Source organism: Salvelinus alpinus, chromosome 8 (genome assembly GCF_045679555.1).
Source record: "Salvelinus alpinus chromosome 8, SLU_Salpinus.1, whole genome shotgun sequence".
NCBI lineage: Eukaryota > Metazoa > Chordata > Actinopteri > Salmoniformes > Salmonidae > Salvelinus > Salvelinus alpinus.
In genome coordinates, this window is record NC_092093.1 from 45,823,857 (window position 1) to 45,844,303 (window position 20,447).

Sequence of the window (20,447 nt, forward strand, 5' to 3'; positions counted from 1 at the left end):
GGGAGGGACATACTACTGTACCTCTGGGGGCTTTGAGGGGCATACTACTGTACCTCTGGGGGCTTTGAGGGACATACTACTGTACCTCTGGGGGCTTTGAGGGACATACTACTGTACCTCTGGGGGCTTTGAGGGGCATACTACTATACCTCTGGGGGCTTTGAGGGACATACTACTGTACCTCTGGGGGCTTTGAGGGACATACTACTGTACCTTTGGGGGCTTTGAGGGGAGGGACATACTACTGTACCTCTGGGGGCTTTGAGGGACATACTACTATACCTCTGGGGGCTTTGAGGGACATACTACTATACCTCTGGGGGCTTTGAGGGAAATACTACTGTACCTCTGGGGACTTTGATGGACATACTACTGTACCTCTGGGGGCTTTGAGGGGAGGGGCATACTACTGTACCTCTGGGGGCTTTGAGGGGAGGGACATACTACTGTACCTCTGGGGGCTTTGAGGGACATACTACTCTACCTCTGGGGGCTTTGAGGGACATACTACTATACCTCTGGGGGCTTTGAGGGGCATACTACTATACCTCTGGGGGCTTTGAGGGACATACTACTATACCTCTGGGGGCTTTGAGGGGCATACTACTGTACCTCTGGGGGCTTTGAGGGGCATACTACTGTACCTCTGGGGGCTTTGAGGGACATACTACTATACCTCTGGGGGCTTTGAGGGGCATACTACTGTACCTCTGGGGGCTTTGAGGGACATACTACTATACCTCTGGGGGCTTTGAGGGACATACTACTGTATCTCTGGGGGCTTTGAGGGACATACTACTGTACCTCTGGGGGCTTTGAGGGACATACTACTATACCTCTGGGGGCTTTGAGGGAAATACTATTGTACCTCTGGGGGCTTTGAGGGGAGGGACATACTACAGTACCTCTGGGGGCTTTGAGGGGAGGGACATACTACTGTACCTCTGGGGGCTTTGAGGGGCATACTACTGTACCTCTGGGGGCTTTGAAGGACATACTACTGTACCTCTGGGGGCTTTGAGGGACATACTACTATACCTCTGGGGGCTTTGACGGACCTACTACTGTACCTCTGGGGGCTTTGAGGGACATACTACTGTACCTCTGGGGGCTTTGAGGGACATACTACTGTACCTCTGGGGGCTTTGAGGGGAGGGGCATACTACTGTACCTCTGGGGGCTTTGAGGGGAGGGGCATACTACTATACCTCTGGGGGCTTTGAGGGACATACTACTATACCTCTGGGGGCTTTGAGGGGCATACTACTGTACCTCTGGGGGCTTTGAGGGACATACTACTATACCTCTGGGGGCTTTGAGGGACATACTACTATACCTCTGGGGGCTTTGAGGGGAGGGACATACTACTGTACCTCTGGGGGCTTTGAGGGGTATACTACTGTACCTCTGGGGGCTTTGAGGGCCATACTACTGTACCTCTGGGGGCTTTGAGGGACATACTACTGTACCTCTGGGGGCTTTGAGGGGCATACTACTATACCTCTGGGGGCTTTGAGGGACATACTACTGTACCTCTGGGGGCTTTGAGGGACATACTACTGTACCTCTGGGGGCTTTGAGGGACATACTACTGTACCTCTGGGGGCTTTGAGGGACATACTACTATACCTCTGGGGGCTTTGAGGGACATACTACTATACCTCTGGGGGCTTTGAGGGAAATACTACTGTACCTCTGGGGGCTTTGATGGACATACTACTGTACCTCTGGGGGCTTTGAGGGGAGGGGCATACTACTGTACCTCTGGGGGCTTTGAGGGGAGGGACATACTACTGTACCTCTGGGGGCTTTGAGGGACATACTACTCTACCTCTGGGGGCTTTGAGGGACATACTACTATACCTCTGGGGGCTTTGAGGGGCATACTACTATACCTCTGGGGGCTTTGAGGGACATACTACTATACCTCTGGGGGCTTTGAGGGGCATACTACTGTACCTCTGGGGGCTTTGAGGGACATACTACTATACCTCTGGGGGCTTTGAGGGGCATACTACTATACCCCTGGGGGCTTTGAGGGGAGGGGCATACTACTGTACCTCTGGGGGCTTTGAGGGGAGGGGCATACTACTGTACCTCTGGGGGCTTTGAGGGACGTACTACTATACCTCTGGGGGCTTTGAGGGACATACTACTATACCTCTGGGGGCTTTGAGGGACATACTACTGTACCTCTGGGGGCTTTGAGGGACATACTACTATACCTCTGGGGGCTTTGAGGGACATACTACTGTACCTCTGGGGGCTTTGAGGGGAGGGGCATACTACTGTACCTCTGGGGGCTTTGAGGGACATACTACTGTACCTCTGGGGGCTTTGAGGGACATACTACTGTACCTCTGTGGGCTTTGAGGGGCATACTACTATACCTCTGGGGGCTTTGAGGGACATACTACTATACCTCTGGGGGCTTTGAGGGACATACTACTGTACCTCTGGGGGCTTTGAGGGACATACTACTATACCTCTGGGGGCTTTGAGGAGAGGGGCATACTACTATACCTCTGGGGGCTTTGAGGGACATACTACTATACCTCTGGGGGCTTTGAGGGGAGGGGCATACTACTATACCTCTGGGGGCTTTGAGGGGCATACTACTATACCTCTGGGGGCTTTGAGGGGCATACTACTGTACCTCTGGGGGCTTTGAGGGACATACTACTATACCTCTGGGGGCTTTGAGGGACATACTACTATACCTCTGGGGGCTTTGAGGGGAGGGGCATACTACTGTACCTCTGGGGGCTTTGAGGGACATACTACTATACCTCTGGGGGCTTTGAGGGGCATACTACTGTACCTCTGGGGGCTTTGAGGGGAGGGGCAGACTACTATACCTCTGGGGGCTTTTAGGGACATACTACTATACCTCTGGGGGCTTTGAGGGGCATACTACTATACCTCTGGGGGCTTTTAGGGACATACTACTATACCTCTGGGGGCTATGAGGGACATACTACTGTACCTCTGGGGGCTTTGAGGGACATACTACTATACCTCTGGGGGCTTTGAGGGACATACTACTATACCTCTGGGGGCTTTGAGGGACATACTACTGTACCTCTGGGGGCTTTGAGGGACATACTACTCTACCTCTGGGGGCTTTGAGGGACATACTACTATACCTCTGGGGGCTATGAGGGGAGGGGCATACTACTATACCTCTGGGGGCTTTGAGGGGAGGGACATACTACTGTACCTCTAGGGGCTTTGAGGGACATACTACTGTACCTCTGGGGGCTTTGAGGGACATAATACTGTACCTCTGGGGGCTTTGAGGGACATACTACTATACCTCTGGGGGCTTTGAGGGACATACTACTGTACCTCTGGGGGCTTTGAGGGACATACTACTATACCTCTGGGGGCTTTGAGGGGCATACTACTAAACCCCTGGGGGCTTTGAGGGACATACTACTATACCTCTGGGGGCTTTGAGGGACATACTACTATACCTCTGGGGGCTTTGAGGGGCATACTAATATACCTCTGGGTGCTTTGAGGGGCATACTACTATACCTCTGGGGGCTTTGAGGGACATACTACTGTACCTCTGGGGGCTTTGAGGGGCATACTACTGTACCTCTGGGGGCTTTGAGGGACATACTACTGTACCTCTGGGGGCTTTGAGGGACATACTACTGTACCTCTGGGGGCTTTGAGGGACATACTACTATACCTCTGGGGGCTTTGAGGGACATACTACTGTACCTCTGGGGGCTTTGAGGGACATACTACTGTACCTCTGTGGGCTTTGAGGGGCATACTACTATACCTCTGGGGGCTTTGAGGGACATACTACTATACCTCTGGGGGCTTTGAGGGACATACTACTGTACCTCTGGGGGCTTTGAGGGACATACTACTATACCTCTGGGGGCTTTGAGGAGAGGGGCATACTACTATACCTCTGGGGGCTTTGAGGGACATACTACTATACCTCTGGGGGCTTTGAGGGGAGGGGCATACTACTATACCTCTGGGGGCTTTGAGGGGCATACTACTATACCTCTGGGGGCTTTGAGGGGCATACTACTGTACCTCTGGGGGCTTTGAGGGACATACTACTATACCTCTGGGGGCTTTGAGGGACATACTACTATACCTCTGGGGGCTTTGAGGGGAGGGGCATACTACTGTACCTCTGGGGGCTTTGAGGGACATACTACTATACCTCTGGGGGCTTTGAGGGACATACTACTGTACCTCTGGGGGCTTTGAGGGACATACTACTGTACCTCTGTGGGCTTTGAGGGGCATACTACTATACCTCTGGGGGCTTTGAGGGACATACTACTATACCTCTGGGGGCTTTGAGGGACATACTACTGTACCTCTGGGGGCTTTGAGGGACATACTACTATACCTCTGGGGGCTTTGAGGAGAGGGGCATACTACTCTACCTCTGGGGGCTTTGAGGGACATACTACTATACCTCTGGGGGCTATGAGGGGAGGGGCATACTACTATACCTCTGGGGGCTTTGAGGGGAGGGACATACTACTGTACCTCTAGGGGCTTTGAGGGACATACTACTGTACCTCTGGGGGCTTTGAGGGACATACTACTGTACCTCTGGGGGCTTTGAGGGACATACTACTATACCTCTGGGGGCTTTGAGGGACATACTACTGTACCTCTGGGGGCTTTGAGGGACATACTACTATACCTCTGGGGGCTTTGAGGGGCATACTACTAAACCCCTGGGGGCTTTGAGGGGCATACTACTATACCCCTGGGGGCTTTGAGGGGAGGGGCATACTACTGTACCTCTGGGGGCTTTGAGGGGAGGGGCATACTACTGTACCTCTGGGGGCTTTGAGGGACGTACTACTATACCTCTGGGGGCTTTGAGGGACATACTACTATACCTCTGGGGGCTTTGAGGGACATACTACTGTACCTCTGGGGGGCTTTGAGGGACATACTACTATACCTCTGGGGGCTTTGAGGGACATACTACTGTACCTCTGGGGGCTTTGAGGGGAGGGGCATACTACTGTACCTCTGGGGGCTTTGAGGGACATACTACTGTACCTCTGGGGGCTTTGAGGGACATACTACTGTACCTCTGTGGGCTTTGAGGGGCATACTACTATACCTCTGGGGGCTTTGAGGGACATACTACTATACCTCTGGGGGCTTTGAGGGACATACTACTGTACCTCTGGGGGCTTTGAGGGACATACTACTATACCTCTGGGGGCTTTGAGGAGAGGGGCATACTACTATACCTCTGGGGGCTTTGAGGGACATACTACTATACCTCTGGGGGCTTTAAGGGGAGGGGCATACTACTATACCTCTGGGGGATTTGAGGGGCATACTACTATACCTCTGGGGGCTTTGAGGGGCATACTACTGTACCTCTGGGGGCTTTGAGGGACATACTACTATACCTCTGGGGGCTTTGAGGGACATACTACTATACCTCTGGGGGCTTTGAGGGGAGGGGCATACTACTGTACCTCTGGGGGCTTTGAGGGACATACTACTATACCTCTGGGGGCTTTGAGGGGCATACTACTGTACCTCTGGGGGCTTTGAGGGGAGGGGCAGACTACTATACCTCTGGGGGCTTTTAGGGACATACTACTATACCTCTGGGGGCTTTGAGGGGCATACTACTATACCTCTGGGGGCTTTTAGGGACATACTACTATACCTCTGGGGGCTTTGAGGGACATACTACTGTACCTCTGGGGGCTTTGAGGGACATACTACTATACCTCTGGGGGCTTTGAGGGACATACTACTATACCTCTGGGGGCTTTGAGGGACATACTACTGTACCTCTGGGGGCTTTGAGGGACATACTACTCTACCTCTGGGGGCTTTGAGGGACATACTACTATACCTCTGGGGGCTATGAGGGGAGGGGCATACTACTATACCTCTGGGGGCTTTGAGGGGAGGGACATACTACTGTACCTCTAGGGGCTTTGAGGGACATACTACTGTACCTCTGGGGGCTTTGAGGGACATACTACTGTACCTCTGGGGGCTTTGAGGGACATACTACTATACCTCTGGGGGCTTTGAGGGACATACTACTGTACCTCTGGGGGCTTTGAGGGACATACTACTATACCTCTGGGGGCTTTGAGGGGCATACTACTAAACCCCTGGGGGCTTTGAGGGACATACTACTATACCTCTGGGGGCTTTGAGGGACATACTACTATACCTCTGGGGGCTTTGAGGGGCATACTACTATACCTCTGGGGGCTTTGAGGGCCATACTACTATACCTCTGGGGGCTTTGAGGGACATACTACTGTACCTCTGGGGGCTTTGAGGGAGGGGCATACGACTGTACCTCTGGGGGCTTTGAAGGACATACTACTGTACCTCTGGGGGCTATGAGGGACATACTACTATACCTCTGGGGGCTTTGAGGGACATACTACTCTACCTCTGGGGGCTTTGAGGGACATACTACTGTACCTCTGGGGGCTTTGAGGGCCATACTACTGTACCTCTGGGGGCTTTGAGGGACATACTACTGTACCTCTGGGGGCTTTGAGGGGCATACTACTATACCTCTGGGGGCTTTGAGGGACATACTACTGTACCTCTGGGGGCTTTGAGGGACATACTACTGTACCTCTGGGGGCTTTGAGGGACATACTACTGTACCTCTGGGGGCTTTGAGGGACATACTACTATACCTCTGGGGGCTTTGAGGGACATACTACTATACCTCTGGGGGCTTTGAGGGAAATACTACTGTACCTCTGGGGGCTTTGATGGACATACTACTGTACCTCTGGGGGCTTTGAGGGGAGGGGCATACTACTGTACCTCTGGGGGCTTTGAGGGGAGGGACATACTACTGTACCTCTGGGGGCTTTGAGGGACATACTACTATACCTCTGGGGGCTTTGAGGGACATACTACTATACCTCTGGGGGCTTTGAGGGACATACTACTATACCTCTGGGGGCTTTGAGGGGCATACTACTGTACCTCTGGGGGCTTTGAGGGACATACTACTATACCTCTGGGGGCTTTGAGGGGCATACTACTATACCCCTGGGGGCTTTGAGGGGAGGGGCATACTACTGTACCTCTGGGGGCTTTGAGGGGAGGGGCATACTACTGTACCTCTGGGGGCTTTGAGGGACGTACTACTATACCTCTGGGGGCTTTGAGGGACATACTACTGTACCTCTGGGGGCTTTGAGGGACATACTACTGTACCTCTGGGGGCTTTGAGGGACATACTACTATACCTCTGGGGGCTTTGAGGGACATACTACTGTACCTCTGGGGGCTTTGAGGGGAGGGGCATACTACTGTACCTCTGGGGGCTTTGAGGGACATACTACTGTACCTCTGGGGGCTTTGAGGGACATACTACTGTACCTCTGTGGGCTTTGAGGGGCATACTACTATACCTCTGGGGGCTTTGAGGGACATACTACTATACCTCTGGGGGCTTTGAGGGACATACTACTGTACCTCTGGGGGCTTTGAGGGACATACTACTATACCTCTGGGGGCTTTGAGGAGAGGGGCATACTACTATACCTCTGGGGGCTTTGAGGGACATACTACTGTACCTCTGGGGGCTTTGAGGGGCATACTACTGTACCTCTGGGGGCTTTGAGGGACATACTACTATACCTCTGGGGGCTTTGAGGGACATACTACTATACCTCTGGGGGCTTTGAGGGGAGGGGCATACTACTGTACCTCTGGGGGCTTTGAGGGACATACTACTATACCTCTGGGGGCTTTGAGGGGCATACTACTGTACCTCTGGGGGCTTTGAGGGGAGGGGCAGACTACTATACCTCTGGGGGCTTTTAGGGACATACTACTATACCTCTGGGGGCTTTGAGGGGCATACTACTATACCTCTGGGGGCTTTTAGGGACATACTACTATACCTCTGGGGGCTTTGAGGGACATACTACTGTACCTCTGGGGGCTTTGAGGGACATACTACTATACCTCTGGGGGCTTTGAGGGACATACTACTGTACCTCTGGGGGCTTTGAGGGACATACTACTCTACCTCTGGGGGCTTTGAGGGACATACTACTATACCTCTGGGGGCTATGAGGGGAGGGGCATACTACTATACCTCTGGGGGCTTTGAGGGGAGGGACATACTACTGTACCTCTAGGGGCTTTGAGGGACATACTACTGTACCTCTGGGGGCTTTGAGGGACATACTACTGTACCTCTGGGGGCTTTGAGGGACATACTACTATACCTCTGGGGGCTTTGAGGGACATACTACTGTACCTCTGGGGGCTTTGAGGGACATACTACTATACCTCTGGGGGCTTTGAGGGGCATACTACTATACCCCTGGGGGCTTTGAGGGACATACTACTATACCTCTGGGGGCTTTGAGGGACATACTACTATACCTCTGGGGGCTTTGAGGGGCATACTACTATACCTCTGGGGGCTTTGAGGGGCATACTACTATACCTCTGGGGGCTTTGAGGGACATACTACTGTACCTCTGGGGGCTTTGAGGGAGGGGCATACGACTGTACCTCTGGGGGCTTTGAAGGACATACTACTGTACCTCTGGGGGCTATGAGGGACATACTACTATACCTCTGGGGGCTTTGAGGGACATACTACTCTACCTCTGGGGGCTTTGAGGGACATACTACTGTACCTCTGTGGGCTTTGAGGGGAGGGACATACTACTGTACCTCTGGGGGCTTTGAGGGACATACTACTGTACCTCTGGGGGCTTTGAGGGGCATACTACTGTACCTCTGGGGGCTTTGAGGGACATAATACTGTACCTCTGGGGGCTTTGAGGGACATACTACTGTACCTCTGGGGGCTTTGAGGGACATACTACTGTACCTCTGGGGGCTTTGAGGGACATACTACTGTACCTCTGGGGGCTTTGAGGGACATACTACTGTACCTCTGGGGGCTTTGAGGGGCATACTACTATACCTCTGGGGGCTTTGAGGGACATACTACTATACCTCTGGGGGCTTTGAGGGGCATACTACTGTACCTCTGGGGGCTTGAGGGGCATACTACTATACCTCTGGGGGCTTTGAGGGACATACTACTGTACCTCTGGGGGCTTTGAGGGACATACTACTGTACCTCTGGGGGCTTTGAGGGACATACTACTGTACCTCTGGGGGCTTTGAGGGGCATACTACTGTACCTCTGGGGGCTTTGAGGGACATACTACTGTACCTCTGGGGGCTTTGAGGGACATACCACTATACCTCTGGGGACTTTGAGGGACATACTACTGTACCTCTGGGGGCTTTGAGGGACATACTACTGTACCTCTGGGGGCTTTGAGGGACATACTACTGTACCTCTGGGGGCTTTGAGGGACATACTACTATACCTCTGGGGGCTTTGAGGGACATACTACTGTACCTCTGGGGGCTTTGAGGGACATACTACTGTACCTCTGGGGGCTTTGAGGGACATACTACTGTACCTCTGGGGGCTTTGAGGGACATACTACTGTATCTCTGGGGGCTTTGAGGGACATACTACTGTACCTCTGGGGGCTTTGAGGGGCATACTACTGTACCTCTGGGGGCTTTGAGGGACATACTACTGTACCTCTGGGGGCTTTGAGGGGCATACTACTGTACCTCTGGGGGCTTTGAGGGACATACTACTGTACCTCTGGGGGCTTTGAGGGACATACTACTGTACCTCTGGGGGCTTTGAGGGACATACTACTGTACATCTGGGGGCTTCGAGGGACATACTACTGTACCTCTGGGGGCTTTGAGGGGAGGGGCATACTACTGTACCTCTGGGGGCTTTGAGGGACATACTACTATACCTCTGGGGGCTTTGAGGGACATACTACTGTACCTCTGGGGGCTTTGAGGGACATACTACTGTACCTCTGGGGGCTTTGAGGGACATACTACTGTACCTCTGGGGGCTTTGAGGGACATACTACTATACCTCTGGGGGCTTTGAGGGACATACTACTGTACCTCTGGGGGCTTTGAGGGACATACTACTGTACCTCTGGGGGCTTTGAGGGACATACTACTGTACCTCTGGGGGCTTTGAGGGACATACTACTGTACCTTTGGGGGCTTTGAGGGACATACTACTATACCTCTGGGGGCTTTGAGGGACATACTACTGTACCTCTGGGGGCTTTGAGGGACATACTACTGTACCTCTGGGGGCTTTGAGGGACATACTACTGTACCTTTGGGGGCTTTGAGGGACATACTACTCTACCTCTGGGGGCTTTGAGGGGCATACTACTGTACCTCTGGGGGCTTTGATGAGCGGGGTCAGTCCTGTGATGTAGTCTTCTGGACAGATCAGGTTGTTACTCTTCAGAAGGCCATTGTCAATACACCACATGAAGGTCCACCTGACTGAGGAAACAAACACACACTTATTTTAGGCTTATTGTAGTGATCTCTTCACAAAGCACACGGCTTATTGCAGTGATCTCTTCACAAAGCACAAGGCTTATTGCAGTGATCTCTTCACAAAGCACAAGGCTTATTGCAGTGATCTCTTCACAAAGCACAAGGCTTATTGCAGTGATCTCTTCACAAAGCACAAGGCTTATTGCAGTGATCTCTTCACAAAGCACACGGCTTATTGTAGTGATCTCTTCACAAAGCACAAGGCTTATTGCAGTGATCTCTTCACAAAACACAATGCTTATTGCAGTGATCTCTTCACAAAGCACAAGGCTTATTGCAGTGATCTCTTCACAAAGCACAAGGCTTATTGCAGTGATCCCTTCACAAAACACAAGGCTTATTGCAGTGATCTCTTCACAAAACACAATGCTTATTGCAGTGATCTCTTCACAAAACACAATGCGTATTGCAGTGATCTCTTCACAAAACACAATGCTTATTGCAGTGATCTCTTCACAAAACACAAGGCTTTTTGCAGTGATCTCTTCACAAAACACAATGCTTTTTGCAGTGATCTCTTCACAAAACACAAGGCTTTTTGCAGTGATCTCTTCACAAGGCGTCTCACGGTACAGTGTGTAATACCCTAGCTCCTAGAGGCTAGTGATACAGCAGCATTAAAGAGTGATCCAGACCAGTGTACCTGGAGGCAGACCCAGCTGTTGGTAGGCCTCTCCCACCTCCTCCACCACCTTGGTGTGGGCACTGCTCTCTGTGGCCGTGGCCTGGACCCGAGCCTGAATGATGTGGTTCTCCAACATGTCAGCATCACGCATCCGACGGCTGTACTCTGAATGGACCTGGAGGCTCAAGCATTGAGAAGTTATGTAGAAAAACACAAACACAGGGACCTTAATTCAGAGGGGTTGGGTTAAATGCAGAAGACACATTTCAGTTGAACACATTCAGTTGGACAACTGACTAGGTATCCCCCTTTCATTTCCCTTAATTAACATGTTCATTGGTTGCACTGATGCGCCAAATGCAGGTTAGCGTTTCTTGTCATGAATCTTGTTCTGGAAGCAGCTCTGCAGAGTGGTCACTAGCCACAAAGTCATATAGTCTAATTAACCACACAGCTAACCCTAATGTCTAACCCTAACCCTAATGTCTAACCCTAACCCTAATGTCTAACCCTAATGTCTAACCCTAACCCTAATGTCTAACCCTAACCCTAATGTCTAACCCTAATGTCTAACCCTAATGTCTAACCCTAATGTCTAACCCTAATGTCTAACCCTAATGTCTAACCCTAACCCTAATGTCTAACCCTAACCCTAATGTCTAAACCTAACCCTAATGTCTAACCCTAACCATAATGTCTAACCCTAATGTCTAACCCTAACCCTAATGTCTAACCCTAATGTCTAACCCTAACCCTAATGTCTAACCCTAACCCTAATGTCTAACCCTAACCCTAATGTCTAACCCTAATGTCTAACCCTAATCCTAATGTCTAACCCTAACCCTAATGTCTAACCCTAATGTCTAACCCTAATGTCTAACCCTAATGTCTAACCCTAATGTCTAACCCTAACCCTAATGTCTAACCCTAACCCTAATGTCTAACCCTAATGTCTAACCCTAATGTCTAATCCTAACCCTAATGTCTAATCCTAACCCTAATGTCTAACCCTAATGTCTAATCCTAACCCTAATGTCTAACCCTAACCCTAATGTCTAACCCTAACCCTAATGTCTAACCCTAATGTCTAACCCTAATGTCTGGCCCTAACCATAATGTCTAACCCTAATGTCTAACCCTAATGTCTAACCCTAATGTCAAACCCTAACCCTAATGTCTAACCCTAACCCTAATGTCTAACCCTAATCCTAATGTCTAACCCTAATGTCTAATCCTAACCCTAATGTCTAATCCTAACCCTAATGTCTAATCCTAACCCTAATGTCTAACCCTAATGTCTAATCCTAACCCTAATGTCTAATCCTAACCCTAATGTCTAATCCTAACCCTAATGTCTAACCCTAATCCTAATGTCTAACCCTAATGTCTAATCCTAACCCTAATGTCTAACCCTAACCCTAATATCTAACCCTAACCCTAATGTCTAACCCTAACCATAATGTCTAACCCTAATGTCTAACCCTAACCCTAATGTCTAACCCTAATGTCTAACCCTAACCCTAATGTCTAACCCTAACCCTAATGTCTAAGCCTAACCCTAATGTCTAACCCTAATGTCTAACCCTAATCCTAATGTCTAACCCTAACCCTAATGTCTAACCCTAATGTCTAACCCTAATGTCTAACCCTAACCCTAATGTCTAACCCTAATGTCTAACCCTAATGTCTAACCCTAACCCTAATGTCTAACCCTAACCCTAATGTCTAACCCTAATGTCTAACCCTAATGTCTAATCCTAACCCTAATGTCTAATCCTAACCCTAATGTCTAACCCTAATGTCTAATCCTAACCCTAATGTCTAACCCTAACCCTAATGTCTAACCCTAATGTCTAACCCTAATGTCTAACCCTAATGTCTGGCCCTAACCATAATGTCTAACCCTAATGTCTAACCCTAATGTCTAACCCTAATGTCGAACCCTAACCCTAATGTCTAACCCTAACCCTAATGTCTAACCCTAATCCTAATGTCTAACCCTAATGTCTAATCCTAACCCTAATGTCTAATCCTAACCCTAATGTCTAATCCTAACCCTAATGTCTAACCCTAATGTCTAATCCTAACCCTAATGTCTAATCCTAACCCTAATGTCTAATCCTAACCCTAATGTCTAACCCTAATCCTAATGTCTAACCCTAATGTCTAATCCTAACCCTAATGTCTAATCCTAACCCTAATGTCTAACCCTAATGTCTAACCCTAACCCTAATGTCTAACCCTAACCCTAATGTCTAACCCTAATGTCTAACCCTAACCCTAATGTCTAACCCTAATGTCTAACCCTAATGTCTAACCCTAACCCTAATGTCTAACCCTAACCCTAATGTCTAATCCTAACATTAAATTAAGAGGCCTATGAATCCTACCTTTCACATCACCTGGAATAGATATCCAGTGCCACCACACTGGGCAAGTTACCAGGTTGTTGTCCATCTAGGTAACATGGCTAACAAGGTTGGTTGTCAATAAACAAATAATAGCGGCTCGCAACATGGTTAATGAAATTATTACATTTGACCCACAAATTCGCAGTAAAAAATAATAATGTAGGCCTAGCTCCGGCATAGAGTCGTACCATTGGAACCGTTTGTTCCAAAGTCTAGTTTTTTTTGTTGCAACCATAACAGTCACAGAGCTGAATCAGACTTCGTTGTGCTTATATGCTCATGATCCTCACAGGTTAGGTGCAAAGGGACGTGAACAATCTGCCTCACTCTCCAACCAAGGTGCATGGATTGAAGAGCAAACTGAAGTGAAGAGAAAATTCTGCATCTCTCTGACGATAGTGCCTTCTTCCCGTAACCATCTGAGTTTTATAGAGAACAAACTGAAGGAGGCTTTTGCGTATATATTTCAAAATGAACTCCCATCAGTTCAGTGGCCTATCACAATTGGATAAGACACAAAACATGATGTGATTGGTAAATGAGTTGCAAAAACCTGACCCAAAAAGGCAATCTTGAAGCATATAAACACATATTTTATTTAAATTATCTTCGATATAAAAGCCTCCTTCATTTTCTATCTGTAAATGAAACTGATGAAGGTCAACACACACACACACACACACACACACACACACACACACACACACACACACACACACACACACACACACACACACACACACACACACACACACACACACACAGACACACACACAGACACACACATAGTTTGCACAGGGCAGTGAGGGCACATAGCTAGCAAGCTATGTTTTGTAGTTGTTGAATGGGTAGCTACCTGTTGAAGATCCTCCACATATTTGTCATGGTAGTTGTTGCCTCCCCTTCTTGTCTTGGTGAGAATGGCAACTGTGTCTTTCCCAATAATCTCTGTTGTGTAGAGATCCTTGAAGATGCTTGCCAATAAATGTGAAATGTCCTATTGGAAAATATAGCGTAGCATTAGACTTAGGCCTATAACAATAGTCAATGACTCTTCTTGAATGAAACACACTGACATTACCACATAGTTAAGCCTACTAATTAGCCAGCAGCAGACCACCCTGCATCCCACTGCTGGCTTGCCTCTGAAGCTAAGCAGGATTGGTCCTGGTCGGTCGCTGTACAGGAGACCAGATGCTGCTGGAAGTGGTGTTGGAGGCACTATTTCCTCTGGTCCCCAAAAAATATCCCAATGCCCCAGGGCAGTGACTCGGGATGTTGCCCCAATCACTGTGTAGGGTGCCGTCTTTCGGATGGAACCTTAAACAGGTGTCTTGACTCTCTGTGGTCTTTAAAAATCAAATGCCACTTATCGTAATAGTAGGGGTGTATAACCCTGGTGTCCTGGCTAAATTCCCAATCTGGCCCTCATACCATCACAGCCACCTAATCATCCCCAGCGTCCAATTGACTCATTCCTCTCCCCTGTAACTATTTCCCGGTTTGTTGCTGTAAATTAACATTTGTTCTCAGTCAACTTACCAGATAAAATAAGGGTAAAAAAAAGCCTAGCAACTGTAAGAATCAAACTGGCATGACAAAATCGTTAGTTAGTGCTAACCTGTGTTTTTTCTGATGCAGGTCGATGACGGTTCATGGACGGGTCTAACCCTGTTTGGGGTCTTGGCTCAGATTCCTCAAGCATGGTTGCAGTCTGTTGGGCCAAACAGTTGTGAGGTATAGTAGCCTAATTAAGTCAACGACAAAACACACATGATTAATCTATAATTCATGCGTAAATCCTTTATTGTGTGGTTCACAAACCTGGCAAGGTGTGAAAGTAGCACATTTCTCCCCAGTTTCAGCCGCCATCTCTTTGTGTACAAGTAGTAACCATAGAAACGGTCCGGGTTTCTTAAAGGGGCCAGAGCGTTTTACCCAAAACTCGTTCATTGTTTAGCTACAAGGAAGTCAATAATACATTTATAAATGTGCACTAAAATCTTTACTCTATCAAATACTATTGCTGTAATTTTTTCACCTGTCAAAAATGACAATTGTTTTGCCAACCTAATCAGTCCAGTGCTACTATTTGCTTGACTAAAAGTGCAAGAATTCTGCAGGAATCAACTGTTACAGAATCAAGACACACTTGAGAACATGCCATCTGCTGCTTTTGTGGTTTCCAACAGGACCCAGCATGCCTGCTGTACTGCAAACGTTCTGGCATTCTCACCTACTCTAGCTGGCAATAGGGGCCTCTTACTTTACGACAGCAAAGACAGAACAGTATGAAGATAGGCAGAAACTGCTTCTCCAATCCACCTCATTTGCAAACGATTTTAAAACATGGAAGCCAAACGCGGAAACGATGTATACGACTTCCTCTGCGCTCTCGCTTTATCATAATTCATATGCGCGCCACTAGAAATCCCTGCATTAGTATGTTTCTGTCAAAATACACCACATTACTGGCCTGCTAATGTGCCTGGACCTATAGACTAAACTGCCGTGAAAATCCCCAGAACTGATCCAAATAGTTTACCAATCAGGCAGGCTAGATGCAGTTATTTCGAAATTAATATGCATTCAAAGCGCCAGGCTTTTCAGTGGTTATTCAAAGGTTATTCACTGCAGTTTACAGTCTAGACTAGAGTTTTGTACTCACTTGAAAACAATAATAACATTCTTGATTACATTGTGTTGTTGTGGCCGAGGTAGGATACGTCTATTGTCCCTAAAAACCTGAAACAACAGGGTAGCTTTTCGAGCTGCATACCCGGGAGCTGGGAACTCGGAGAGAGCGCACTCAGCGCAGCCTCAGGAGCGCACATAGTGTAGGCTATCTAGGATTTCTTTATGTGATATGTTTTATTTCACTGTCTAAATTGACAGTATATATTCACTGCAGTATTGAGCTTCTAAATTATGGGTTAATATGTGTATGCTTCTAACTTGGACTATAGGATAGGGGAGACCAGGGATGATTTTAACACTTTTCTCATTTTTGTCAGTTTCACAGAGATCGTTTATGGTAGTGTATTCAAAACTTGATACAAACAACCTACATCTGTACTTAACAAATTGGAGTGGTTATTATATATGTAAATCAAACTGCAAATGCATGGTTGTCTTAAATACAACGAGTGAAGTGTTACAATTTACCCCATGGTCTGGGATAATTGTGACAGTGCTTGGTGTGAATTGTAACAGAATGAAAAAGTGCATAAATCGTGAAATGCTACTAATTATTGAACGCCTTTATTGAGACCATGAGAGCAACATTGCCATGTTTAACATGTTGTTTGGCAGAAATAATAATAATAAATATACATAATGAAATATGTATTATTTTACCCTCTTTCTCAACCAAACAACAACTAGGCTAAACTAAACACCTGAAGTTTTGTGGTGTGTGTGTGTGACAAAATGTTAGACATATTCACTTAATCAGAGTCACAGTTGTGACAGCGGTATGGCTGTCTTAGGGTACAGGCTTGGTGGGCCCATAATTTGCAATCCCAGCACTGCACCCAGACCTCCTTGGACTTGGAATTACTAAAGTGCCCCATGCACACAATGCTGAAGTGTTCCTCATTGGAGGAATCTGAATCTTCTCGTTCAGGGTATTTTGTTTGGGCTGTTTTCTCAGGTAGAACAGTTGTTTGTTGTTGTTCAGTATAGTTTGTCTTGGCTTGCTTCTTTCCAGTAGTTTTTTTAAGGGGCAATTTTTATTTTTGCCTTCTGAGTGCTTGACCTTTTATGCTCTTCTTCCAGTGCCTGCTTGACAGGTGTATCCGTCAAAATCACAGTTTTTCTCAGTGGTGTAAAGTACTGAAGAAAAAATACTTAAAAGTACTACATAAGTAGTTTTTTGGGGTATATGTACTTTACTATTTATATTTCCCCCCAAAAAATTACTTTTACTTTTGATACTTAAGTATGTTTCAAACCAAATACTTTTAGACTTTTACTCAAGTAGTATTTTACTGGGTGACTTTCATTTTTACTTGAGTCATTTTCTATTAAGGTATCTTTACTCAGGTATGAAAACTGGGTACTTCTCCACCACTGGTTTTTCTCCACTTCCTACCCCTTGTTGTAATATTCCTGGGCCCTGCTTTTGGGAAGGGGCGTACATCAACTGGAATGAAACCAGAAGAGTAATCTGTTGTTTCCCAGCCACAACCTGATACATGTGGGAAGGTGCCCTGTGAGATGGCTGGAGAGTTGGCCTGGGAGGCAGCTGGAGAGATGGCCTGGGAAGCAGTTGGAGAGGTGGCCTGGGAGGCAGTTGGAGAGGTGGCCTGGAAGGCAGCTGGAGAGCTGGCCTGGGAGGCAGCTGGAGAGGTGGCTTGGAATGCAGCTGGAGAGATGGACTGGGAGGCAGTTGGAGAGGTGGACTGGAAGGCAGTTGGAGAGATGGACTGGAAGGCAGTTAGAAAGGTGGACTGGGAGGCAGTTGGAGAGGTGGCCTGGGAGGCAGTTGGAGAGATGGCCTGGGAGGCAGTTGGAGAGGTGGCCTGGGAGGCAGTTGGAGAGGTGGCCTGGGAGGCAGTTGGAGAGGTGGCCTGGGAGGCAGTTGGAGAGGTGGCCTGGGAGGCAGTTGGAGAGGTGGCCTGGGAGGCAGTTGGAGAGGTGGCCTGGGAAGCAGTTGGAGAGGTGGCCTGGGAGGCAGCTGGAGAGGTGGCCTGGGAAGCAGTTGGAGAGGTGGCCTGGGAGGCAGTTGGAGAGGTGGCCTGGGAGGCAGTTGGAGAGGTGGCCTGGGAGGCAGTTGGAGAGGTGGCCTGGGAGGCAGTTGGAGAGGTGGCCTGTGTGGGACAACAAAAGTTGGGGGATTGAGTTTCCTATTGCATTCATAAAAAATGCCATTGACAGTAGACACCTGTTTGGTGCCATGTTTCACAACCGCTCTATCAGGTGTTTGGTGCCATGTTTCACAACCCCTCTATCAGGTGTTTGGTGCCATGTTTCACAACCCCTCTATCAGGTGTTTGGTGTCATGTTTCACAACCCCTCTATCAGGTGTTTGGTGTCGTGTTTCACAACCCCTCTATCAGGTGTCTGGTGTCATGTTTCACAACCCCTCTATCAGGTGTTTGGTGTCGTGTTTCACAACCGCTCTATCAGGTGTTTGGTGTCATGTTTCACAACCGCTCTATCAGGTGTTTGGTGTCATGTTTCACAACCGCTCTATCAGGTGTTTGGTGTCATGTTTCACAACCCCTCTATCAGGTGTTAGGTGAGCACCGGGCTAAGAATGTGAACTGGCCTGACCAGTTACACGCTCCCCACGGTAAGCACTAGGAGTTGGCTCTGGTCTCCAACCTGACTCAGCCAATCTCCTCCTGTGCCCCACAATGTTTTTTTATTGGGGCTGCCTCTCGGGCTTCCGTGAGACTACGAAACGTGTCCCCTCATATCTTCGCCGTTCCTCCTGCGCTGTTTCTACCTGCTTCCATGGCAGAGTCCTGTCCCCTTGGTACTTCTCCTCGTAGTATCGCCGTTCCGCCTTCGCTGCCTCTATCTCCTCTTTAGAAAGGCGATACTCCCCCAGCTGCGTCCAGGGTCCTGCTCCATCCAGTATTTCTTCCCATGTCCATACTGTCTGCTCCATCAAACGCTGCTCCTCCTTTTCACGCTGCTTGGTCCTTTTATGGTGGGTTCTTCTGTCACGGCCATCGTAGTTAGGAGACCAAGAAGCAGCGTGATATGCAAACATTCTTCTTTTAAAATCCCCAGCTACAATAAATGCATCCTCAGGATATATGGTTTCCAGTGAAGTTCCTTGAGGGCCGTCGTGGTATCAGCTTGAGGAGGGATATACACGGCTGTAATAATAACCAATGACAATTCTCTTGGGAGATAATATGGTCGGCATTTGATTGTAAGGAATTCTCGGTCAGGTGAACAAAAGGACTTGAGTTCCTGTATGTTGTTACAACTACACCATGAGTCATTAATCATGATGTATACACCCCCTTCTTCTTCCCAGAGAGATGTTTATTTCTGTCGGCACGACGCATAAAGAATCCCGGTGGCTGTACCGACTCCGACAACATATCCCGAGAGAGCCATGTTTCCGTGAAACAGAGAATGTTACAATCCTGGATGTCTCTCTGGAAGGCAACCCTTGCCCTAATTTCGTCTACCTTGTTATCTAGAGACTGGACATTGGCGAGTAATATACTCGGAAGTGGTGGGTGGTGTGCATGCCTTCGAAGTCTGACCAGGAGGACGCTCCGTCTACCTCTTCTGCGGCGACGTTGTTTTGGGTCGGCCTCTGGAATCATGTCCTGGGTGGTGGTCCGAACAAAGGATCCGCTTCAGGAATGTCGTATTCCTGGTCGTAATGTTGGTAGTTCTTCCCGGCTGTATGCAATAACACTTAAGATTTTCTGGGCTAACGATGTAAGAAATAATACATTTAAAAACAAAATACTGCATAGTTTCCTAAGGACTAGAAGCGAGGCGACCATCTCTGTCGGCACCATCTTGCTCCGGGATCCCAGACTGCGTGACCCAAAGCCCTGACTCCCGCACATCCATCCCTGTAGCCATTTTGAATGCCTTGATGCCCTCATCTTCATTATCTGTGGCCCACTTTACAAACAACACCCCATCCAATGACTGTGAACACTTTGAAATGCATTTGTTGTATAATTAAAGTTAGATTTGATTAATGACAATACAGCTGTAGAATATTTAATAAACTGTCATTTTGACATGAGGACAAGTGCAGTTTTTCCATAAACTTTTAATTGATAACTTGGGACATATTAATCATGTAGTGGGAAGGATCCGATAAATCAAGACTGTGTGAATACATGTACCACTCTGAATAAATAAATACAGTGCCTTTGAATATTTGTCTCTGTTCATGAAACTACGATACAGGCTGGATGTCTAAACTAAGTCCATTCTGAATGTCAATAGATGTTTAGATTCATTCTCAACAATGACAACAT

General features: G+C 48.2%; 1 protein-coding gene across 1 annotated transcript in view; it reads right to left on the minus strand.

The window, feature by feature from the left end:
• Positions 1-15,412, minus strand: part of dlec1 (DLEC1 cilia and flagella associated protein) — a 93,833-nt gene extending 78,421 nt beyond the window's left edge. Inside the window, exons 1-5 of the mRNA XM_071414053.1 lie at positions 15,304-15,412; positions 15,101-15,193; positions 14,336-14,476; positions 11,087-11,243; positions 10,276-10,386 (exon numbers count right to left, since the gene is read on the minus strand). Of these exons, the coding sequence (XP_071270154.1) occupies positions 10,276-10,386; positions 11,087-11,243; positions 14,336-14,476; positions 15,101-15,193; positions 15,304-15,351 (550 nt within the window). The 5' untranslated portion in view covers positions 15,352-15,412. The remainder of the gene's footprint in view (positions 1-10,275; positions 10,387-11,086; positions 11,244-14,335; positions 14,477-15,100; positions 15,194-15,303) is intronic.
• Positions 15,413-20,447: the final 5,035 nt, after the last annotated feature.